Genomic DNA, 21,504 nt, shown 5'->3' on the forward strand with positions numbered 1-21,504 from the left:
ACACAGTCAATATAAAAGAAGACGAATCTGGTGAAGAGAAGAAGAAGCATGAGTGTCAGATCTGTGGCAAAAAATTTAGTAAAGCTCAACAAAGAGATACACATATGAGAATACACACTGGTGAGAAACCATATTCTTGTGACATATGTAAAAGATCATTTTCAGATTTAAGCACTAAAAATAAACACATGAGAACACATACAAGTGAGAAACCTTTTTCATGTGAAATATGTGGGAGATGTTTCTCAAGATTAGATCATAAAAAAGTTCATATGAGAACACACACGGGAGATAAACCATATTCATGCGAAATATGTGGTAAATCATTCTCAATATCAAGCAAAATAAATTCACATATGAGAATACATACAGGAGTGAAACCATATTCATGTGAAATATGTAATAAATCATTCTCACAGTTAGGCCAAAAGGATACTCATATGAGGCTGCATACTGGTGAGAAACCATATTCATGTGAAGTATGTGGTAAATTATTCTCTGATTTAAGTAATAAAAATAGACATATGAAAACACACAAGGACAAAAATGAAACTACTGACAGCGATCCAAATTCTGTCTTTGTTGATTGTGGAGGTAATATAAAAGAAGAAATTGAAGAAACTCTTGATGATAGCCATTTTACCATCAAAGAAGAACCTGTATATATGGATGTAACTCCTGATATTATGGATGTAGAAGAAGAAGATAAGGAAGAAGAAACTCTTGATGATGATTCTCTCTCTATTAAAGAGGAGCCTGCTTATGACTCAGTCAATATAAAAGAAGAAGAAACTGGTGATTATCTCCTTGATAATTGAAAAAATTGATATTTAATTCTACAATATTGATGATAATGTAAATCTTAATCTATTTTTTTTCTTTTTATAAGAAGTTAATTTATTAGATAGAGATGATACTAAAATATTTTTTTTAAAATTTTTATTTTGAGGCAAATGAAGGATTTTTTTAGCCTATAATTTATTAATATTACTTAAATGTTTAGTACTTTAAACTTTATTGTTGTCCATTGTTTACTTCTAAGAAAGTGTCAGTTTATACTTTGTAAATTAGAACTTCCTTTAGTATTATATTTTTAAACTATTTTTAGTAGCGAAGCTACTCTATAACTTGCAATGTCCGTCTGTCTGTATGTCTGTCTGTATGTCCGTATGTCTTAGTTTGGGGGAAACGTGATTTTCTTGGCTCCTATAAAAGATAAAAGGCTGAAATTTTTTGACAACATTCCCATTATTAAGGAGCACAATTAACTATAAAACATCAATGGCGGTTGGACCGCTTTTTAGCAGGTTTTAGGCTATTTTTGTATTTTTTACATTTTTGTCTATATCTTTGGTGTTTATGGTCCGATTTCCAAATTTTTTTTCAGTTATAGTATCAAAATTAAGTTTCCTGTCTTTTCCATAAAACAATTATGACGGTCAGACTGCCTTTAAGCAGGTTTTAGGCTATTTTTGTATTTTTCACATTTTTCTCCATACCTTTGGTGTTTATGGTCCGATTTCCAAAGTTTTTCAGTTATAGATATCAAAATTTAATTTCCTGTCGTTTCAAGAAAACATCAACGGCGGTCAGACTGCCTTTTTGCAGGTTTTTGGCTATTTTCATATTTTTCACATTTTTCCTCACATCTTTGGTGTTTATGGTCCGATTTTAAAACATTTTGTAGTTAAAAATATCAAAATTAAATTTCCCGTTGTTTTGAGCATCCAATTACTTTGACTGACCTTCTGTTAGTCATAGTACTGAAATATAAATATCAAGAAATTAAAAACAAATGTTAAAAAGGTTTCATGATTTTTTTCCTAATATACATGCTTTTGACAAATAATCTTTAAATTCTTATACATATTTTTTCTGCTTCGCTACTTATGGATGTTGTCATCCTTTTTACAATAATAATTCATATTTTTATGTAAATCCACCTCTTTGTATCAGTGTTGCGGATCCGCATTGATTGCATGCGGATCCGGATCCTCCAAATTTGGTCAGTGCGGATCCGGATCATTGACAATAAAATTAAAATCACCAAATTTTTCAAAAAATATTTATTCTTTAATCTCTTAACAAGGTTACCAGATAGTTCAAAATTTGTAAGGACTATTTTATATAAATTTAGGTAGATTTAAAATTTGTACTCAAAAGTTTGGACTCAAAAAAATGCGGATTCTTGCGGATCCAGATCCGGATCCGCAACACTTCTTTGTATTGGCTCAAAGTAGATAATTGTGCAAATATTTCAGTTTTTATTAGTTTTTATCTTTGAAATGAAATGACTAAATATTATTCCATATTCCATCTTTTTATTGTTCTATAATATTACTTATTGTAAATAATTTTGTTGATTAATGAATCTTATACCTAATGTCTTTAGTTTCTAAAATGTCATCACTGTATTTAATGTTTTCAGATTAAAAGGATGAAAAAGAAATAAAGAGCTGGAAGAGTTATAAGAATTGTTACACTTGTTCATTTCTAAATACAGGTGACTTATTAACTATCAACTATTTTGCTAATTCTACCAGTTTAATTATACCCAATCATAATTATAAATTAGTAATCCCCGAGAACTTTACCAATTAAAAATTATTTTGTGCTGGCGAAAAGTTTAAAACAAAATATTCTTTAACTCAACTTAATATAAGATGCAAAAATTTCTAAGGAAGCTATTGATCAATATTTATTCATTATAAACCTTTTTAAAAATTAATTTAATTGTTTCAGACTGCTGAGGAATTATTATTTGGAATAATATTGTTGTACCAGTCAGTACTTGAGTCTCCAAAGAATATTTAGATTAATTTCGTAATATATCTAGGTAAGTATTTTTAGCATCATTGTATGTTTAATAGCATTGTATTTCTACAATTTATTTGTGCAGAATCTATATTAATATAGCTTCTCTAACATTGAACATAAATTTATAATTGGTATAAGAGCATCATAAATAATTATTTAGAGTAAATTATTTAAGTTTACTTTTACAGATTTGTGACTGGTGCCACTGTAGGAATATCAAATATCTATAATTATATAACAGCATAGAATAATGGATAATGAAAAAGAGAAGAACTCTTGTCAGATTTGTGGCAAAACATTTAGTACATCTAGTTATAGAGACATTCATATGAGAACTCATACTGGGGAGAAACCATATTCATGTGATGTATGTGGTAAATCATTCTCTCATTCAAACAGTAGAGATGATCATATAAAAACACATACTGGAGAGAAACCATATTCATGTAATATATGTGAGAAATCATTCACCACAGCTCAAAGTAAAGACAGGCATATGAGAACTCACACTGGTGAGCAACCATATTCATGTGATGTATGTGGAAAATCATTCACCACTGCTCAAAATAAAGATACTCACATGAGAACACATACAGGAGTGAAGCCATATTCCTGTGAAATATGTGGAAAATCATTCACCAAAGCTCAAAGTAAAGATACACACATGAGAACACATACAGGACTGAAACCATATTCATGTAATGTTTGTAGTAAATCATTCTCACGAGTAGATAATAGAGATACACACTTGAGAACACATACTGGAGAGAAACCATATTCATGTGAAATATGCGGTCAAACATTTTCTCAATTAGGTAGTAAAGATCAGCATATGAGAACACATACTGGTGAGAAACCATATTCATGTGAAATATGTGGAAAATCATTTTCTCAATTAGGTAGTAAAGATAAACATATGAGAACCCACACTGGTGAGAAACCATATTCCTGTGAAATATGTGGTAAATCATTCTCACAGTCTAGTGATAAAGATATACATATGAGAACTCATACAAGAGAGAAACCATATTCCTGTGAAATATGTGGGAAATCATTCTCACAGTCTCAACATAAAGATAGTCATATGAGAACACACACAGGTGAGAAACCATATTCATGTGAAATATGTGGAAAATCATTTTCTCATTTAGGTAGTAAAGACCAGCATGTGAGAACACATACTGGTGAAAAACCATATTCATGTGAAATCTGTTGTAAATCTTTTTCTGAAAAGGGAAGTAGAGAAAGACATATGAGAATACATACTGGAGAGAAACCATACTCCTGTAGTGTTTGTGGAAAATCATTTACTCAATTAAGCAGCAGAAATAGACATGCTAAGACACATGAAGTGCATACTAGTACGAATAATATTGATATTAGTGACAACAATATTGATATTAGTGACAACAATATTGATATTAGTGACAACAATATTGTTAATCCTGAATTTGAACAAGTATTCATAAAGGAAGAGGACAAAACTAATATTTCTCAAGTAAAAACAGAAAATGTTGAAATACAAGTTGAAGAAGAAGATTTGGTGAAAAAATATTGGGAAGAATTTACTTCAGATTTGCCTTAGTGCCTTGGTAACACGCTAGCATAGAAGACATTGTAATTTAAAGGGATAGTTCTATGAAGTGTATTTAAAGAGTTAAGGTACTTAGAGTAGTGAACTTTTATATGTCTTAGTAGATGTAACAAAATAATTTTTGTTTAAGTTATTAATTTATTATAATGTTATTCCAACACAAAAGACGACATTTGACTTCACATTTATGTATACACACCACATTTTTCCATCAGCTGATCTTTGTTTACATTGACGTACATTCAATTGACATCTGAGTTCCAATGTGAAAGGTCTATAGCTGAATTGTAATGATTATAAATATGTTGTTCTTTTTGTGATTATTAATTTACTTTGTGATTTTTTATGCTTTTAAGGATTGTTTGATTTCATTATGACTGACTTTTAATATTTTCAGACACCTTAAAGCATTCTTTTAGAACAATCTTAATGTCAAATTAGCTAAAGTTAATGTTCACAATCTTAATTATATATTCTATTATTGTCTAATTAAAACATATAAAACGTATCTAAATAATCAAAATCGTGGTCTCTTTATTTTCTATTCTAAAGGTAAGAATCCTTTTTTCAGTTCTAAAAGATTTTATTAGCGATTTTCATTAAAAAAACGTTTGCGTGTTTTTTACGTTAATTCAATTCTTTCTTTCAAAGGCAAGGCATTTAATTTCAACTTAATTTTTTCAACAAGTGAATTAAAATGTACTGCTAATTGGTGTTGTTATACAGTGGTGAGTTCTTATGTTACTTGTTACATAACATATCAGGTTAGTGTTAATAGTACATATATCCATTGTTAATAAAACCACCAAACTTTCAAAGCTCATTAGAGTACCTCTAATCCCTACTACAGTTATTATAGTGTAGTAACTTAGGGATTAAAATTCAAAGAAAAGGGTTAGTCTAAATCCATTTCTCCTCTTCCCCCTCCTTCTCAGGGTGGAAGTTAAGTTCTTTTGGAAAGGGGTTTTATTACAACCCATTCCTGCTCCCTTTCATCCCCTTTTTGTGTCATAGAAAAGGGATAATCTATTGAAAGGTTTTGTACACTTCAAATATGTACTATTCATCTTTGTAAATCCCTCTCCCATAAAGTGTAGAATACAACCCTCTTCCTTTTACTTCTCAAAAGGTAGACCATTTGTGATTTCACTGTATATTATGGTTGAGTATTTATCAGGGCTTTTGTGTCCTAATTTATGAAGCTTTTATCTTTCATAGATAAAAATTCTTTCTATGGTACAAATATAAAATAAGAATATATTTAAGGAAAACTACATTCCTATTATTAATATACCTATTCTTGTGTAATTGTACATTCACATATTACTGTATGTTTTCTTTGATTCTAATAATATTAAAGGAAACATTACACTCGTAATATTCTAAACTTCTAAGAAGTTATCATTCAAAATTATTTAGACCTCTTCTCTTGTATGTTCCTCCCTGTTCAATTGTTGATAACAGGTTAACAAGGAAAAGGAATAAAGAATGTTGCTGTCTGGTTCTGTGTGCCCATTTTGTTACATCGTTACATAGTAACATACTCAAAGGGGTTTACTACTCCTCCCTTTTTTTTTAAAAAAAGGTATTTCATTAGAAAGGGTTTGTAACCCCTTTTCACATTTTCCTACCCTCATCATAGGTGGAGCTAATTGTGGTAACACACTTCTCTGAATTTCCCCTTCCCTTTTCTTTTCACTTAAAGTTTATAGTTAATGATTTATCTTAAACCTAGTGTTGAATATATAATAAGGGAAATATATCTTTCCCAATTATTATTCATAATTCTACCCTCTAAATGATTTAATGGTTTTTATGAACTAGTTTGAAATCATTTTTATTGTTCCCTTCTACTTATCAGAAGGAAAGACTTGGTTTAACATACCTCCCAAATTATTTATAATTTGCTTTGTTAGGCAAGGACAAAATAGTTTGGCTATATCATAAAATCTCCAACCCAATATAGATAAAAGGCATAGATAGCATTTCTTCTCCCTCTTTATTTCTAAGTGTGGAGCTCTTCAAGTCTATTTACCTAAATTCTTGGGGCAGAGTCTTCATGTAAGGGGTAGTGACTCCCTATACAATTGTTGTGACAAAATCAAACGCTTAAATATTTTCTTACTTGTATGTTTTAGAGAATTAGCTATGTTCAAATTATTGTAAGTTCACAGTTTAATTGATGTAATAAAAACTTTATGAAATATTATAATTGTTTATCTCTAAACATTTATTTTCATACTACTTATGGATGTTGTCATCCTTGTCATTGTAATTTCTGACATTAAGAATATCTGAGAAAGGAAAAATCCATTCATACTCATTTTTCTTACCAAGTTATTACATATATCATAATTTAAGTGTTCACTACTGGTGTGTATGATTAACTATTTTGTATTGAGTTAAAGTTTGTGTGTATCAGATACAAAACTTTCTTTTCTTGTTTTCTTTGTCTTTTTAAGGAGAGTTCTGTTTTATCAGTACAGATTACAATTAACTTGCAAGAAATTTTGTGGCACAAAATATTTTGATAAAGGAGTCTTGTACTACCTAATCAAATACTTTGTTCAGTTTTTGTTGAATATTTAATTCTGAATCTTCATTCTCAATAATTGCCTATTCAAGCATAATCATAACTGAATCATGTTGTCATATAAAAATTTGAGATTTTTACCCTTAATACCTGAAGAATCTGAATCAGGTTATAGCAGCACATGTTCATTGAGTAATTTAGGTGCTTCAAGTTCTGACCTTTCACTTCCAGACTTGAATGATAATTGTACTATTACTGAATTGGACTTGTTTCTTGCCAATGCTGAAAAACTGATTTCTAGACTAGAAATATATGGCAGTGTATATTCAAATTCTTCTCATTTGAATAGCCATTTTCTATCCTATGAACATTTAAATGTAAGGTTACATTTTGCCCAAGCATTAGCATTTAATATGAAATCTATTACACATATTAAAAAATGTTGTGCTCTAATTCTTCAGATTGAGGAAAGTAAACTTGAGTGGCTTGTTAACTGTCCTAATCATCTTTTTCTATCTCTTACTAAGAAGACTCAACTTGATGTTTCAGCTGACATTGATAGCATTTATGAAGTTGGTTCTTTAGAGGTTGATGTTATTCCTACCAATCTCATACAAAACTCACATGAACTTCATGATAATAATGCTAGGTTTGACAGTTTGGATTCTGCTATTCCTTGCAGAAATACTATTTCCAACTCTTTACCTAAAGTTCAGGATCAGTCTTCATTCTCTATACACAGTAGTTCTTGTTCTAGTCATATTGAAAACATCAATCCAACTCTGGATAATGAAAGGAAGAAGGTTGATATTGTTGATAAAGTTCTGAATAATGAGATGTATTATCTTTCCAAGCTTTTGATTGCTACTTCCAGTAAGGATTTGTCTCATTCTAATTTGGTCTATTTGCACAATAGCCATGTTCCTGTCGTAGATAGGCAAATATCTTCACTTCAACATTCTCTCAGAGACTACATTACTGTCAAATTTCATGATGCTAAGTTAGCTTTATCTGTTGCTGATGTAATTAGGGATGCAATTAATTGGACTGTTGATATTAGACATCTCTTTCTCTCTAAGGAACTTTTCAAGAAATCTCAAGGCCAAAAATTATATGGTAATTTGAGTAAGTTTTCTACAGATCCTAATATTGACATTTACAGATTCTTCCATGAATTTGAGGCTTTAACTATCGATTTTGATTATTCTGCTGAAAGAGCTGAATTTTTGTATTCCAAGTATCTTGTTGAGATTCATCAGGACGAAGTTACAAGATACATGCATGATTATGAAGCTATCAAATCTTACATGATTCATAAATATGGGGATCCTAAACCTATTTTAATGAATCTTATCCAACCTTTAATTGATTTAACAATACCTGACAATCATTCCAATCCTGCTGTTTCAGTTCCATACTACAGAAAGTTTCAAGCTGTTCTTGAAACAATAAATTCTTACCTAGTTTCTAATTCTGAACATTCAAAGGAGTTTGAGGTGTGTATCTTTTCACAAGAGTTTCTTCATAAACTCTTACAGCTCATGCCTCATGATGCTAAGAAAAAATTCTTTAAGCAGATGGATTTGATTAAAGAGGATACTATTCATGTTAAAGGTAAAATAGCATTTAATGTTCTGTTGGATACAGTCAGATTTCAGTTCAAAATTCATGATAGAATCTTAAAGCATGATAGTTCTGCTTCAAAGTATTCCAATTGTGACAAGGAGTCATGTAATTCCTATCACAAAAGGATAAAGTTTGTTAATATATCAAAGCAGCCAATTGCTGCTGAGAAATCATTTCCTTGTGTGATTTCTGGACACAATCACAGTGTAAGTCAGTGTTCCAAATTCCTCAATCTTTCAACACAGGAAAGAGTTAAGCATAGGAAGGATTTCATATATAAACACTGTGCTGTTTGTCTCCAATCATCTGTCTCATGTCATGGTGGTAAATGCATAAATATAAAATCTGTTCCAAAGATTTTATTATGCAAAGGGTGTAAATCTATGAATAAGATTTATCCTGAAAGACCATGTTACTCTGTATTGTTTTGTCTAACCAATTCACATGGAAAACCACCAGACTCTGAAATCCTCAAAGGTTTGGAAAAATACATTCCTGAATTTAAGCCTAATGTAGGACAGAGAGTATGTATGGAAAGATTTCAAGGATCAAGATGATTAAAGTCTTGTTTGTCACTATCTGGTTGCATTCTGCAAGCCAAAAATATCTACTTTATTTCAATACCAATTAATTTATGTTGTATCATTTTAATTTCATTGTAATAGTATTCAATCATTGTGTTAAAAGTGTCATTAAAGATCTTGTGATTGACTACCTTAATTTAAAAAGAAATTGTTTGTTTTAATAGGATGTTTCAATTTAATGAACTCCAGTTTTATTAATTCTAAGGATAGATACAGAGAATACAATATAACCATAAAAATGTATTTTTATCTATTTTATCAGTAGAGGTTTTATTATAAATCTAACTGCAAATGTGAGTTATTTAATGTTATTATAGTACAGGTTTTATTATAACCTAACTAAATAACATAATTATGATAAGTCTTATTTTCAGTAGAGGTTTTATGTTAACCTAACTGTTAAAGTATGTATTTATAATTGGTGTTAATAACAGTATGGGTTTCATTAAATAACCTAACTGCTTAAAGGGAATGTACGCTATTGTGTTGAAATCTTTGTTGCGGGAGTGTAACAAAATAATTTTTGTTTAAGTTATTAATTTATTATAATGTTATTCCAACACAAAAGACGACATTTGACTTCACATTTATGTATACACACCACATTTTTCCATCAGCTGATCTTTGTTTACATTGACGTACATTCAATTGACATCTGAGTTCCAATGTGAAAGGTCTATAGCTGAATTGTAATGATTATAAATATGTTGTTCTTTTTGTGATTATTAATTTACTTTGTGATTTTTTATGCTTTTAAGGATTGTTTGATTTCATTATGACTGACTTTTAATATTTTCAGACACCTTAAAGCATTCTTTTAGAACAATCTTAATGTCAAATTAGCTAAAGTTAATGTTCACAATCTTAATTATATATTCTATTATTGTCTAATTAAAACATATAAAACGTATCTAAATAATCAAAATCGTGGTCTCTTTATTTTCTATTCTAAAGGTAAGAATCCTTTTTCAGTAGAATATATTCGGCATTTGAAAGATATAATGATGTGTAAAAAAATTTTTAACTTTGACCAGACAGAACTTTTTTTATTTGACAATTTCTAAAAAAAGTTAAAGTGATTTGCCACATAAATTACATGAGAATGGTCTTTTTTTTCCTAATATGTATACCCAAAATACCATTTTTAGCGAATGTTTTTTCACATAATTCACAAGAGTTTAAAAAAATTGAACAGGGGTTCCCCTTGGGGCAAGTTTTCTATGGTTACTTAAAAAACATAAAAAATAACGTCCGGTTCATCATGGTACAGGTTTTCTATAGATACTCTTAAAAAATAAAAATAAAAACGTCCATTTTCATTACGATATACACATTATTTCAAACGATATACAAAATAACAAACCATACAATATAAACATATAGGTGTATACACACACACACACTTATGTAAGTTTTACATGAATATTAAAAAATATACATTTCAAAGAATAACTGAGATCATACATAAAGATCGTACGTACAAACTTACCTACCTGGTGTATAAACCAAAGTAAAAACTTACAACTTATAGGATATCATTTTTCAAATCCATTTTCATCGGACTGTTCTAAACATTTTATATCAATAATCCATTTTCACAAGACTCTCTGAACATTTTGAGATATTATGTTGTTTTAAGGTATTAGCATTGTAAAAATCAAACAAACATATATTTCTAACAAAAATAATAAAAAACTTAACAAAAACTTAACAAATAACATGGATAATTAGAAGAAAAGGTGTAGAAAATAACAGACAGATATAATATAATAGGGCTCTATATGCTGAAGAGCTATAGTTATGTTTTTTTTCATATTTGTTTCTTGAAGACCAGTAGCTTAAATAAAAAAAACATTATGTAATCAATTGATACATGACATAAAGATAAGAAAACATAATATTATCAACTAAAAAAATAAATGGTACCTGAATCTGATCACGGGTCTGGTCAACCTCCGAAACCTTGACTAGAGAGTGATTCAGCATGTCTTGTCTGTACAAGTCCCCTAAAATAATTATATGAATGAATTTTAATCATATCCAGGAAATTGAAAGAACACGTTAAAATACATTTTTTTCAAAAGTATATATCTGACATTTAAATGTGATATATGCCAAAAATGTTTTCAACATAAAGGAAATCAATGTATTCACATAAGGAAACCATTAGAAAATTCTTTAAATAGTAAATATTCAAAGTAGTCCATTTACTTGAAAAAATTGATGGCATATATCTGTATTAAATGGACAACTTTAATATATACTATTTAAAGAAGTTTTCAACTGGTTTCCCAATGTGATAACATTAATTTACCGAAACTTTAAAAAATTGAAGGCATATATCTCATTTAAATGGACTACTCCGAATATTTACTTTTAAAAGAAGTTTTCAACTAGTTTCCTTATGTGGTTATATTAATTTAACATTACTTTAAAAAATTGATGGCATATATCTCATTTAAATGGACCACTTTGAATATTTACTGTTTAAAGAAGTTATCAACTGGTTTCCTTATGTGATTACATTAATTTACCGTAACTTCAAAAAATTGATAGCATATATCTCATTTAAATGGACACTTTAAATATTTACTATTAAAGAAGTTTTCAACTGGTTTCCTTATGTGATTACATTAATTTACCGTAACTTAAAAAAATTGATAGCATATATCACATTTAAATGGACACTTTAAATATTTACTATTAAAGAAGTTTTCAACTGGTTTCCTTATGTGATTACATTAATTTAACGTAACTTGAAAAAATTTATTGCATATATCTCATTTAAATGGACCACTTTGAATATTTACTATTTAAAGAAGTTTTCAAATAGTTTCCTTGTGTGATAACATTAATTTCCTTTACGTTGAAAACATTTTTGGCATCACATTAAATGTCGAATATTTACTTTTTCAAGATTGACTTATGTAACATAACATCACATGAGAATACAAGTGGGATTACTTTGATAAAATAATAAAAAGTAGATATCCGAGATTTAAATGTTATATATGCCAAAACCGATTTCTACTTAAAGCAATTTTGTGTAATCACATGTGTAATGATAAGTATACCTTAAATAAACAAATTAAGTTCTTGTAAAGTGTTCCATTTAAATGTATCATTTGCCATAAATGTTTTCAACAGGTAAGAAATTGAAGAAACCCCTACCTTCAACTTTGATGTATGAGACATAATGGCCATTGGTTGGCAAACTTCCCATATGGGCAACTAAGCCAACAAGCTCTCCAACCGTGGTAGTAAGACTCCTTCCCTAGGTAACAATGAAAATATTAAGTTGGAGATAAAATAAACATAGGTAAATAACAAAACTATTGCAAAAAAAATCATTTCTTCGATTGATAGTGAAAAAAAAGGTCTTCAAAAGCAGTTACTTCAATTTTTTCTTAAAATGTTCTGAATTCAACTCAATAACATGTATAATATTGTGTACCTCTAACATTGATAACTTTCTCATTATCTTTCTCCCATTGGTATTGGTTCTGACAAAGGCTAGCCACGTGAAGCAACCAGGTTTAAAAATAACTTTTCCCGGGACACTTCTATTACATAGATAACATAGGGATCTAGATAATATTATATGTTAATAATGATAATAATTAGATTATTCTAATCTTGTTTACTCGAAAAAATATTAAACTTTTATTACCTAAAATTTCTCTCCAAATACTCAGAAAAGCGTTTCTGAACATCTAGAGGTTCACTGGATTCTTCCATCTCCAAATAACATATTTTAGGGTGAACAATCCCTTGTCCAAATTCATCTAAAGCAAAAACTATTATTTGAATCTCTTAAATAATTAGTCTTTTAAACAAAATGAACATAAGAATGAGCTTCGCTTTACAGTTAAAAAAATGCATACTTATATGTTTTCCACAGCCACTACAATTTGTTTCGCAATGAAACATTGAAAAGGTGTTTCTTCGGCATTGGAGCATACTCTTTAGAATAAAATACAGCCATTCTGTGGAATCAGATTGTTCCGACAAGGACAGTGGAGTACATTCAAATTCAATGATGGCCCTAAACAAGTGTCCATAAGAGTAGGTAAAATAATAAGGTAAAAAAGTCGTATCTGATATTTTAAATGAAAATTGTAGGTAATAGGTAAAAAATTACTTGGCAAATATGTGAACTGAAAGTGGATCCTCAGATGGCATGTTCAACAGATACAGATTTACAACCTCAGTGACATAATTACAAAATCCAATATTCGGCAAATGTTCTTTTAAACTCATGTGGTGAAACAGCAATACCAAACACTGTATGGGACAAAGAGTCATTGTCTAAATCATAATATTTTATCAGGAAAAGTAAATTAAATTTTACTTAAGAACAAGACATTGTCCAATGTTTTGATTTTTTAACAAATCTCTTTAGATATGGATTATTTTAATTTGCGCTTTGTAAAGACGTTATTAAGATTCGCTTTTTCAAACCAGCATAAAACACATTTAAATGGCCTTTTTATAGTTCGCTCTGTGCTCTTTAAAAACGTTATTAAGATTATTTTTTCAAACCGGCATATATCACATTTGTATGGCTTAACCTTTTTACTTTTCAGCTGATACCTGTGTTTAGCTGCTCCTTAATCTAATTATCTTAGGACTGTGCATGCGGTGTATTAGAGACACGCCCCATAAAAATCCCTCTAAGGGCTGCGGTCACCCTAACGAGAATATTAATGATCTATAACAGGAATTTATTTAGGGTGAATGGACAGAAAAGGGGACACTACTGCTCTCCTTAGTTTTCCTATGGCTGGTGGACTTGGACGCGTTGTTCGGAACATCAGCCTCGCCCATATGAGGAAAATAGATATGGAGGAGGAATAAAACAAAATCTTTACCTCATTTGTCATACCAGCTTTCTGAAAAGGGGAAGGGTCTTGACTTGGCGATGGAAAAAGATTTTCAGATTTTGATGAGATTACTTTCCTGAAAAAAATAACCTGATGAGTTAGATTAATAGAATCACTCTACATTTTGGTCTTTCAACACAACAAATCATTTACAATAGTGGTAACATAAAAACACAAAAATGTCTTTCATTACTAGGATTTTATTTCCTTTCCCATAGTTATATCGCATCCCCAACATGAAAACACGTAAGTCATAAAACAGAACAGAATTAAGTTTAAACACTAACCTATGTTTTAATGCATGTAAAACTCTAGGGCTTGCAACAATGCGGATTCTCTTAAGCTGTGTTGGAGTTTTAGGCAAAATGACATTCATTTCGTCACCCGACTCATTTGAATCGCTTGAATCGTCAATAACTATGATTTTCTTAGGATTGATTGACTTTTCATCATGACAAATCATTAAATTATCGGTAGAGCTTTCATTTAAGGAATTGTCTAAATCAATTGTTTCATTTGAAAGATTTGGTTGAGTTAAAATTTCATGTACACTTGAATTAGAATCAACAGAATTATTTAGAAAAATAGATTTGTTGCTATTGTTATGACAAGGTGAATCATTGTAAGAATCAACAGAACTGTTCAAATTGGAATTGATTGTACTGTCAGACGAAAATGAATAAAATGTGTTTGAAGAGATGTTTAACTCTGGAGGGCAACTATCAGATGAAAAAGAATATATAGTATTCGAAGACCTATTCAGATGTTGATTTTCTGAAAAGGAATCTTCTTCAATTGAACTGATATCTCCATCAATTGTAGCAGAATGTGAGCTCAGGGGATCGTCCACGTTTGAATCAGAATCTAAAGAAACTGATGACATTGAAACATCAAAGTATGATTGATCAGAAAGTTGAGAAACAGAAGACATAGAATCATCAAAGTTTTGGTATCTCAGATCATGTCGCCAACGTATTGGTCCTATGTTTGCCATTCTATAAACTTCATTCCTTTTCTCTACTTCACTTTGAATTGTATAATCAGGAACTAAAGCTTCATGATTATTTGTTAACAAACGACAATCAGGATTAATTTTTTCCTCCAGAAGTGCTGGACAGCAAGTAATCAACAACAAAAAAGACACATGCGAACAGACACCTTAAAAATAAAAGAAATAAAGTTTTATAAATCTAATTTTTACAATAAACAAAAATGATTTTTTAAATATAAACCTACCTATACTGCCTGCTTTGTAGCTACAGGTGCAACCCCACGCAACTATTCTTCGAAGGTCACCTTCTAGGGCAAGTCGATCTAAGGGTTCTTTAGAAACTGCAATGTGAGCCATTCGGTAATTTACTTTTTGCTTGTCATTTGCAGACTTCATCGATGGAGGCACTAAACATTTGATTATTCGTTGCTCAACAAATGGACCAAAAAGTTCATCATCCCAATCATCAGGAGCTTCGGTAAAGTCTTTATAAAAGATATCTTTGTCCAATTGTCTGTTCTGTAGCTCTTCAGCATATTGAGCCTAAGTTTCAAAGTTCTCCTGCCTGACCTGTAATCTCAGTTCATAACTAAACAACTTTCTAGCTTTGTCAATAATATTCGGACCTAAAGAATATTTAGATTTTAATTTTAATAATAATTTTTTACATAAATGAAGTTTTTAAAAATAAAACTTCCTACCTATGAAAATATCATACAAGTTTGGATACATGTTGGTTTGATCTAACTGTGGAACATTCAAATAGTTGACTTCAGGAAGATCCTCTAATTTTACAACATTCCATTGTAAACGTCTCCTAAAAAAGAATATGTTTTAGATTAAGAATAATCTAGTTTCTCAATTGCCTTATATAATAATAAATGATCTTATTGAAGCATATACCTTGAGCGAATTTCTTTGTTCCATCCTAGAGAATGATCGAATTGGCATTCTAGGTTCAATCGTGATAATAGCTTTTTCTAAAAATAAAATAAAAATTAATTTGTGTTTGGATAACTATTATTGTCTCTAATCTAAAAAAGTATTTCAAAGTGTTCTTTATATGATCTCTTTATAACTTGAAAAATCTAATGGCATATTTGAATATTTACTATTTAAAGAAGTTTTCAACTGGTTTCCTTATGTGATTACATCAATTTACCGTAACTTGAAAAAAATGAAGGCAAATATCACAATTAAATGGACTACTTCGAATATTTACAATTTAAAGAAGTTTTCAACTGGTTTCCTTATGTGGTTAAATTAATTTACCATTACTCGAAAAAATTGATGGCATATATCTCATTTTTTAAAGTGTTCTTTATATGAACACTTTATAACTTGTAAAATCTAATGGCATATTTGAATATTTACTATTTAAAGAAGTTTTCAACTGGTTTCCTTATGTGATTACATCAATTTACCGTAACTTGAAAAAAATGAAGGCAAATATCACAATTAAATGGACCACTTTGAATATTTACTATTTAAAGAAGTTTTCAACTGGTTTCCTTAAATGATTACATTAATTTACCGTAAGTTGAAAAAATTGATGGCATATATCACAATTAAATGGACTAGTACAATTATTTACTATTCAAAGAAGTTTTCAACTGGTTTCCTTATGTGATTACATTAATTTTCCATAACTTGATAAAAATTATGCCATAAATCTCATTTAAATGGACTACTTTAATATTTACTATTGAAATGAGTTGTCAACTGGTTTCCTTAAAAAAAAATGTTTATACTTACACTTAGTCGAGCTTGTTGTGCTTCGTTGATGTAAACCAGACCAAATCCAGGGTGCAGAGAGTTGTACACGTTAATTAAGGCAACAACTTCAAAGAAAATTCTAAAATATTTTATGTTATTATTCTTTACTACATTGTTTAATTATGAGAGTGAGATGTTAAAAAAAACATTTAAAATGACTTGTACTTGCCTGGGAACGCCTTCTAAAGTCAATGGCAATCCATATTTTTCCAGTGTGTTTTTAGAAACAGGTCCCAGTGAATGAACAGGAATTTTGTGCCTTCGTAAGTGTCGAAAAATCATCTTCAAGCCTTTAAAAAATCTATTTTCAACTGTTATTTCAATATAAAATACTAAATAAAACGAACGAATATGAAATCCTCTTACCTCCATGACCCTGCTCATTACCATGACGACAGATTCTAACCAATTTAACAATCGTATGGTATCTTGAAATACACTTGTCATTGTCTTCTTCTTCTATATCATCCACCTGTACCACAGTAATCCTTTCATTTTGATCATCTCGTTGCAAAATTCTTTTCCCAGACTAAAATGAATACAAATATGTGATATATTATGTTATCAAAAGTATTTATTTTAAGTTGAAAACATTTATGGCATATATCACATTTAAATGGACTAATACGAATATCTGCTATTTCAAAGAATTATTACAATGTATTCATTTATATGATTGCAATTTGCAGTTATGTTTATGACAAACGCCGCACAGAGTCGGACGAATTCATTATTTGAAAACAAAACCAAGAATCATACCTATATATTATTCGTTTAAAATAAGTTATCTTACCTTCGTAGACATGAAAATGGCACCTTCCTCAGCACAGACGTCGGACAACAACAACATATCATCATCCTAAAAATCATAAAACAATTTTCTATTTCAAAGTTCACTTAAAATTCAGTATGCAATTAGTTAAGATGAAAATTATGAAAAAAAACCTTTAAATCATCATGCTCGTAGCCAGAGTCTGTGAGAAGCCCAAAACACCATTCATCTGTGCCACGCAATAGCCGTCTAAAAGTTAGTTTGTTTCCATCATCTATAGCGTCTTCTGCCTTTATTAGTGCTGACATAAGATTTGTGTCTCCAGATTTAGGGGATATACTGGAAGCCAGTGGAAACACAACCACAAATTTACCTAATTCAAATAAGAATACTTTAGAATGACATTTATCAAGCTTCCCTTAAATGTACAAAAAGTTCGGATAAGTATTTTTCCAGATCTTAAGCTTCTTACAAAAAATCTTTTTATAGGATACGATAGTGTTATTGGTAATTGGTTTAAAACCATTAGGTTATAGTAACATATATGAAGTATAGAAAAGAATAATATAAATGAATCTTACCTGTTGCAGTTGTTATCGCCGACACTTTTAGTACGTTCTGGCCCTTGAATTTACAAAACGTTATCTTTTGAATCAAAGGATTTGAACTTCTTGCCATATAGAGGTAGGTGGCATCCAGAAATCCCCATGCTACTTTACGGTTCTTTCCTGTAGGGTCTCTAAATTCATTAGCAAGGTTTGACAAAAGTGGGGGGCATTCTTTACCTAGAAACTCCATCGTTGCTTTGACATCTCTATCAATGTTGGAACTTTGAATGTAGTAGGGAATATTGGTAGAATTCTTGACCTCAGAAAACGTAAGCTTCTCGACAATATTGAAAACTGAGCTAACGCCGAGAGAAAAATCAACACTAAGGTCTCTGTATGGCTTAGCCTTTCTATATCGCTGTATATATAATAATATTTGTGAATTTACAGAGAGTCTTGAACGGTCGATGCAACTATATTCACGCAAATCACAAAATCTTTTAAAAGATATTTTGTTCATTCCTGTTTGAATTCTAATTTCATGCTCATTGTAGAGCTCAGGAGCTAGGTAGCGGTTTGTCTGCCTGGTTTCAGCAGGTGTGAATGATTCCTTTGGTTGTCTAGCTTCTCGGCCACCTTCCTCAATGCTTTCTGAGTTTTCACTTTCACTACTGTCATCACTGTTCACGTCATTTAAGTTATTGCTGGAAGGGATAATACTTTTAGACTTTTTGATGGAAATGTGATTAAAATGGTGTTTGATTTGAAAATTTTGAAGCAAATGATGATCTAAATTGTTTCTGAAGTTTGAAGAATTACTATTGTTTAAATCTCGAATGATAAAGTTTCCTGGGATTTCTATTTCTTTGTGTTTAATGGCTTTGAAAAATTTATTTGCTGCAACACCCATTTTTCTCATCTCTTCTGAGATTCTATTGCCTCTTTTTAAAAGAAATGGAGGATAAACACCAGGTAAAGCAATTTTCAGAACTAAATAAAAAACAATTCAAGTTGAATGAAAAGAAATAGAGGCAAATGAAAAGTTTTATTTTGTATTAATTTGTGTTTTTTCAAATTAATTTGCTTCAAAAATTTTTTTCACATGTGTGACAGTACAATGAATTTAATTTTTTAAAGGTAAAACAATCTTCTGTATCAACAATGATGCTGTCTTTTTATGAAGTTTGAGAATTTAAGTTACCTTGACATAACAAAGCTTTATTTTCGAAGGGCAAAATCTTGATTGAATCTAGGATCAATGTTTGATGTTCTAACAGTGGTAAGGTAAAAATAACAGGTTCCGGGACAGGAATTTGTATTTCAGGTGAAATAGGAATGCACAGAGAAGCTTCCGATTCCAAAACGATTCCACTATCATCATTTCTGTCTTCATTTACAGTGCCTGAAAGGGGGGGGGGGAGTTTTGACACATTTGCGTAAACAGTGAGTATAGGCTTTATCTTAGGACTGAGAGGATAGGTTATTAGGGATAAAATAATTCTTATATGATGAATTTTTTTTGAAGAGTTACAAGTCAACCTATGAAACAAAATATGCATATTTTTGAATGTTATTAACATATTTGAAGAAAAAAATGCATATTTTGTTTCATACGTTGACTTCTAACTCTTCAAAATAAAATTTTTTTTAATTTTTACCTGTACAGAGAGGACCTGGAGGCCCGCAGCTCCTGAACTTGGAGGCCTATCCAAAAAAATCTTTAAACTTGGGAAAATCCATCATATAAGAATGATTTTATCCCTAATAACCTATCCTCTCAGTCCAAAGATAAAGCCTATACTCACTGTTTACGCAAATGTGTCAAAACTTCCCCCACCCTTATATGAAATAAAAATAATTTAATACTTAATAAACTAAAAAATCTTTTCTTCTCAATCCAAATAAATGTAAATATTTGTCAAAATCAATTTTAAGTTACATCATTTAAAAAAAATTGACCTGGGTTAGCTGGACAAAAAAGAGAGTTGTGTCGCTGTATATTTTTGGCCAAGTTTTCAGCAGATACAGCAGTGAATGTTTTATCACAATCTTTGCATTGCCCAGAAAAATACGGCGATGTCTTACTGTATCGGCCAGATCGATGTCTTAACTAAAAGAATATTTTTTAATATAATTCAAAATTAATCCTAATTTCTAAAAATAAATGGGTACATAATCTCGTATTACCTTTTCTTTACCCATTTTGAGTCATCCTACACTCTGAAATTAGAATTAATTTAGGCTTTGTATTAATTTAACTTTAAAAGATATCGTTTTAAAAATAAGGCATTCTAAAGTTTATTTTATCTTACTTTATTGTGTTTCATAGCCTGCAGTGTATTCCTGTGATTGTTTCTCTAAACCTAAGAATCTTCAAAATAAAAAGATTATGATGAAATGTATACTTCTTACTCTTTCCTAAAAAAAAGAAGAATTAAATCACAATATCATTATTTAAAATAGCACTTGACTAGGTATAATTATACACGAGTTATTCTTTGAAACTAATAAAGATATTATACAAGTAATATACCATATAGAGCAACAACAACTTTTTTTAACATAACAATATAACCATATACATTATACATAAAACTTGATTGAAAAATAAATATGTATGAAATAAACATATGAAATACACCATGTACCCACCACGTATCTGGACTAAAATATAAGATAAATATATATAAATATAAAATATAAGTTTTGGTAAAATTGTTTCCATGTTAAAAGTTGTATTGATTAGTAAATGCTCTTTAAAGTTTCATTTTTGACAAAAAAAGTTTTCGCCATATATCACATGTAAATATGCCGAATATAAAGATTTAAAACTCATTTTTTGTGAGAAATAATCCCTGGAAGATTTTTTTTTCTTTTCCATAACCAATAAAATGTCCCTGTATTTTGATGTTCCAAATGTTAAATATTCTATTGATTAGTAAATGCTCTTTAAAGTTTCATTTTTGACAAAAAAGTTTTCGCCATATATCACATGTAAATAAGCCGAATATAAAGATTTAAAACTCATTTTTTGTGAAAAATCCCTGGTCGATTTTTTTTCTTTTAATCAATAACCTAATATTATGCATTACTACGTAATTTAAAACAATAAAAATTAAAAGTTCACTATTTTTTTTCAAATGCACTTTGTGAAACTATCCCTTTTATTAGATTTGATGCCTCAAAGCGTAACAATTTACTAAAGTAGAAAAACTAGTGTAAACATTTGAACACGAAGGTTTAAATAATATTTAAGTTTTATATTTTAATAATCCAGAGATTTTTACATGTTTTTCCTTTGTAATAAACTTTGTTTTTATAATTTTAAGGTAATGTCATTAAGTTTATTTATTCAAAAATTGTTTTAAAGCTTTGTTCTT

General features: G+C 29.8%; 3 protein-coding genes across 3 annotated transcripts; 1 reads left to right on the forward strand and 2 right to left on the reverse strand.

Moving 5' to 3' along the window:
* The first annotated feature begins 2,457 nt into the window (after nucleotides 1-2,457).
* LOC145334159 (uncharacterized) lies at nucleotides 2,458-4,423 on the forward strand. The gene is made up of 3 exons (XM_080179515.1): nucleotides 2,458-2,503; nucleotides 2,743-2,836; nucleotides 3,006-4,423. The coding sequence occupies exon 3, from the start codon at nucleotides 3,068-3,070 to the stop codon at nucleotides 4,400-4,402; it is 1,335 nt and encodes a 444-aa protein (XP_080035641.1). The 5' UTR covers nucleotides 2,458-2,503; nucleotides 2,743-2,836; nucleotides 3,006-3,067; the 3' UTR covers nucleotides 4,403-4,423.
* Nucleotides 4,424-10,130: 5,707 nt separating this feature from the next.
* On the reverse strand, nucleotides 10,131-14,500 carry LOC145334400 (uncharacterized). The gene is made up of 9 exons (XM_080179854.1): nucleotides 14,325-14,500; nucleotides 14,026-14,113; nucleotides 13,296-13,462; nucleotides 13,039-13,199; nucleotides 12,825-12,939; nucleotides 12,609-12,741; nucleotides 12,326-12,428; nucleotides 11,081-11,160; nucleotides 10,131-10,991 (listed from the first exon to the last, which is right to left on the reverse strand). The coding sequence occupies exons 1-9, from the start codon at nucleotides 14,498-14,500 to the stop codon at nucleotides 10,965-10,967; spliced, it is 1,050 nt and encodes a 349-aa protein (XP_080035980.1). The 3' UTR covers nucleotides 10,131-10,964.
* A 1,019-nt stretch (nucleotides 14,501-15,519) lies between these two features.
* Nucleotides 15,520-21,379, reverse strand: LOC145334402 (uncharacterized). The gene is made up of 12 exons (XM_080179855.1): nucleotides 20,312-21,379; nucleotides 20,084-20,234; nucleotides 19,326-19,526; nucleotides 18,158-19,114; nucleotides 17,750-17,949; nucleotides 17,598-17,663; nucleotides 17,171-17,333; nucleotides 16,974-17,094; nucleotides 16,784-16,883; nucleotides 15,932-16,008; nucleotides 15,730-15,845; nucleotides 15,520-15,654 (listed from the first exon to the last, which is right to left on the reverse strand). Exons 1-12 carry the CDS (start codon nucleotides 20,324-20,326, stop codon nucleotides 15,572-15,574), a joined length of 2,250 nt encoding a protein of 749 aa, XP_080035981.1. The 5' UTR covers nucleotides 20,327-21,379; the 3' UTR covers nucleotides 15,520-15,571.
* Nucleotides 21,380-21,504: the final 125 nt, after the last annotated feature.

This window comes from Acartia tonsa, chromosome 12, assembly GCF_053477335.1.
Source record: "Acartia tonsa isolate MP-2025a chromosome 12, ASM5347733v1, whole genome shotgun sequence".
In the NCBI taxonomy this organism is placed as follows: Eukaryota; Metazoa; Arthropoda; class Copepoda; order Calanoida; family Acartiidae; genus Acartia; species Acartia tonsa.